This window comes from Tupaia chinensis, unplaced genomic scaffold (genome assembly GCF_000334495.1).
Source record: "Tupaia chinensis unplaced genomic scaffold, TupChi_1.0 Scaffold000161_1, whole genome shotgun sequence".
Lineage (NCBI taxonomy): Eukaryota > Metazoa > Chordata > Mammalia > Scandentia > Tupaiidae > Tupaia > Tupaia belangeri.
In genome coordinates, this window is record NW_006159632.1 from 2,359,008 (window position 1) to 2,362,010 (window position 3,003).

Here is a 3,003-nt window from a genome sequence, read left to right on the forward strand (position 1 = left end):
TTCAGCAGCTAGTCCTGTCCAGGTGGATGTGTGTGAATGAACGTGTTGATTTTCTTTTTCTCAGAATACTGATGCTGTCCATCTTGCTCTGAAATTGAACGACTCTGAGCTAATGGGGAGGAAACTTAGAGTCATGCGTTCTGTAAACAAAGAGAAGTTAAACAAAGAGAAGTCAAATCCAGGTTGGAAAAATGTCAGCAAAAGTAAGCAGACACTTGCTTTTGTGTCCAAAAATGCGGCAGGGCATTCTCAAAGTTTATTTATCGGAGAAAAGGCTGTTCTCATGAAAAAGAAGAAGAAAGGACAGAAGAAAAGTGGACGGGCTAAGAAACAGAAGTAGTTTCCAGAGCCCCTCCTCCCACTGAGCGCTGCTGCTGTAGGTGGTATGGCTGGTGCGTCAGCGCCAGGCTTTCTGTGGACCCTGTCCGTTAAAGGGGGACCTCCGCATCCCAGTTTATTTACATTGTAGCACTCTGAAACGCTTCAGGTTATGTGTTTCTACTGATGTTGTAAGAGGTGACTTCAAACCGAGTATTCAGGTGTATAATTAACACTTCAGACAGTTATCTCCAGAATAAATAAACACTTCATTTATCTCCAGAATATTATTACTTGGGTTGAGTAAGTTAAAAAAATAAGTTTTTTCTTTTTTTTTCCAGAGATTTCCACTATAAGATGTGTATACTCACTGGAGAGACTGAGAGAGACAAGTGAGAAGTCACCTCCCAAGGGGGTTGTCCAGGCCACAGTCCCATCTCCTCAATTCTCCTCTCAGGATCTTGGGCATGCACATACACATGCCCAGTATTCGTTTCAAGTCTCCAGGTCCATGACTTGAACCACAGGCATGTGGGAGTCCAGTGACATAAACCATTACACCATCTGTTGGCCCCCCAAAATAAATAGAATTAAAGAGAAAAAAAGCAAAAAACTATGCACCTTAATACTGATTGTACTTAGACCAAGTATCCTAGTAATTTAAGTAAGGATGCTGATCCTGGGTCTAACCATAGTCTCCAAGAAGAAAGGTTTAAGTTATTTCATACCTGTTTGTTTTTCTTTCTTTTTCTAATAATTGTGATCAGCGGAGTTCTGGATTTTTATTTTATTGCATCAGCCTAATAATAACTAAGCAAAAGGAATAGTAAATGTTGCCCTGATTTCTTATTTTTAACCAGTGATTAGACTAATTCTTGAAGTACTTGGCAAATCGTCTGTAAAGCGTAATAGATGTCTACTTCTGTTTCTCTTTCTATTTGAAAAATATTCTCCTGGGACAGCTTGTGATCCCTAGTGTCCACCAGTAGAAGTAGAAAATATCTTTACCCAAACAAATCATTTTTAAAGAAAACATTTTCTAATAAAATATAGTAATAAGTTACAAAGTTTAACAAGGACAGAGAATCCCATGGCATTCTCTTGAGGCTTGACCTTGTGATAAGCTGGTGCCTCCCTCACAGGTCTTACCTAGGTAGGTCTGTCTCCACAGGGGAGACCCAGGTGGGAGTAAACCTCGGTGACTGATTTAAGCAGGTAGACTATACAGTAAATATATAACATATCACTTGGATTGATAAGGGGGTCAGTAGTTATTACCAAAATCTTCATGTCTCTCTCATGAAAGGGGAATTTTTTAATCAAAAAACTCACCAAGGTCCTTCCACTGTGGCAGAGGTGGTAGTACACTGGAAGCCACCTGGGCAGCTGCACATTTGGATCCCAAATAGACCTGAAACTTGGATGTGCGCCCAAGGTTCTGACTAGCTGGCAATCTAGGAAAGGAGAGTACAGCATGACAAGACTTTGTTGAGGGTGGAAGGAAGTCAACTTATTTAAAAAAGACAAAATCCTGTCTATTGGCAATAGCATAAGGAAAACATAATAGGTCTCTTAAATGTGTGTCTCGAGATCAGAGAGAGCTCCACCTGCTGTCCGTAGGATCCAGGCATTATATGTTGTTACCCCACATGGTGCTTAGACTCTTGCTTTTCCTTGGTGTCACTCAGTGCGTGCTCAGTGCCCTTGAGTCTGCTGCATTTCTATGCACATTTCCAGGTGAGATTCTGTAAAGGTGCAGCGTTTGGACTGTGGAGCTTTCGTGTGCACATGTAGTCTGCCAACATGACGCTGATCCCATGGAGGGGCATCAGTCAGTGTAGCAGGTGACAGATTTGAATTTCACTTCACACTTGTACCTTGTAATGGACATTTCTACTCTTTGTGAGAATGTGTGTGTGTGACTGTAATAGCTTAAAAAAGATCTGGTATCAAAGGACAGTATTGGGTGTTTTACAGAAAAATTCCACCAGAGATTTGAATTTTAATGCTTCAATAAAGACTTGTTTTTCATTAATCGTGAATCTCTCTTGTCTTTTTCATGAGCACATTTTCCCTGATTCTTCCTCATGAAGGTGTTTTTTGGGAATGATTCTGGGCTTAAATTGTACTTTCTTCCTGAGAATGAGAAGACACTGGAATGCTTCATGGCATCTGAGCAATAAGCACTTGCTTGCTCTAGATAGATCTGTATCCTTAACGCCATCATTCTTCTTCTCCAGGTTTCTCATTAGGGTATATCTGGGTTTTGTACCCTGCTCTGAGGCTCATTACCTTGGGCAAGTCTCTCAACTTTTGTACCTAAGTATCTTTTAGTTTTTTCTGTTTTTCTTTTTGTTTTGTTTTGTTTTTTAGATGTTTTTGCTGTAGGGCGCGTGCGCTCACCAGATGGACAGAGAGAGACAGAGAGATAGAAAGCGAGAAATCACCCCCCAGGGGGGATGGCCACGCCGCAATCCCTTCTCCTCCATTCTCCTCTTGAGATCTTGGGCACGCACGCACACACGCCCAGCGTGAGTTTAAGCCACCGGGTCTGGGTCTCAAACTGTGGTCGACTATGTGGGAGTACAACGACAGCCATTATGCTAACTGCTGGTCCCAGTTTTTTCTGTTTTTTTTTTTTTTTTTTTTTTTTTTTTTATTTTCACACAGGGCCGGGTGGCGATC

At 41.4% G+C, this 3,003-nt stretch overlaps 1 protein-coding gene across 1 annotated transcript in view; it reads left to right on the forward strand.

Moving 5' to 3' along the window:
• Positions 1-603, forward strand: part of RBM34 (RNA binding motif protein 34) — a gene marked incomplete at its 5' end in the record, with an annotated part of 20,539 nt that extends 19,936 nt beyond the window's left edge. Inside the window, one exon of the mRNA XM_027770857.1 lies at positions 65-603. Within this exon, the coding sequence (XP_027626658.1) occupies positions 65-340 (276 nt within the window). The remainder of the gene's footprint in view (positions 1-64) is intronic.
• Between the last annotated feature and the right edge of the window lie 2,400 nt (positions 604-3,003).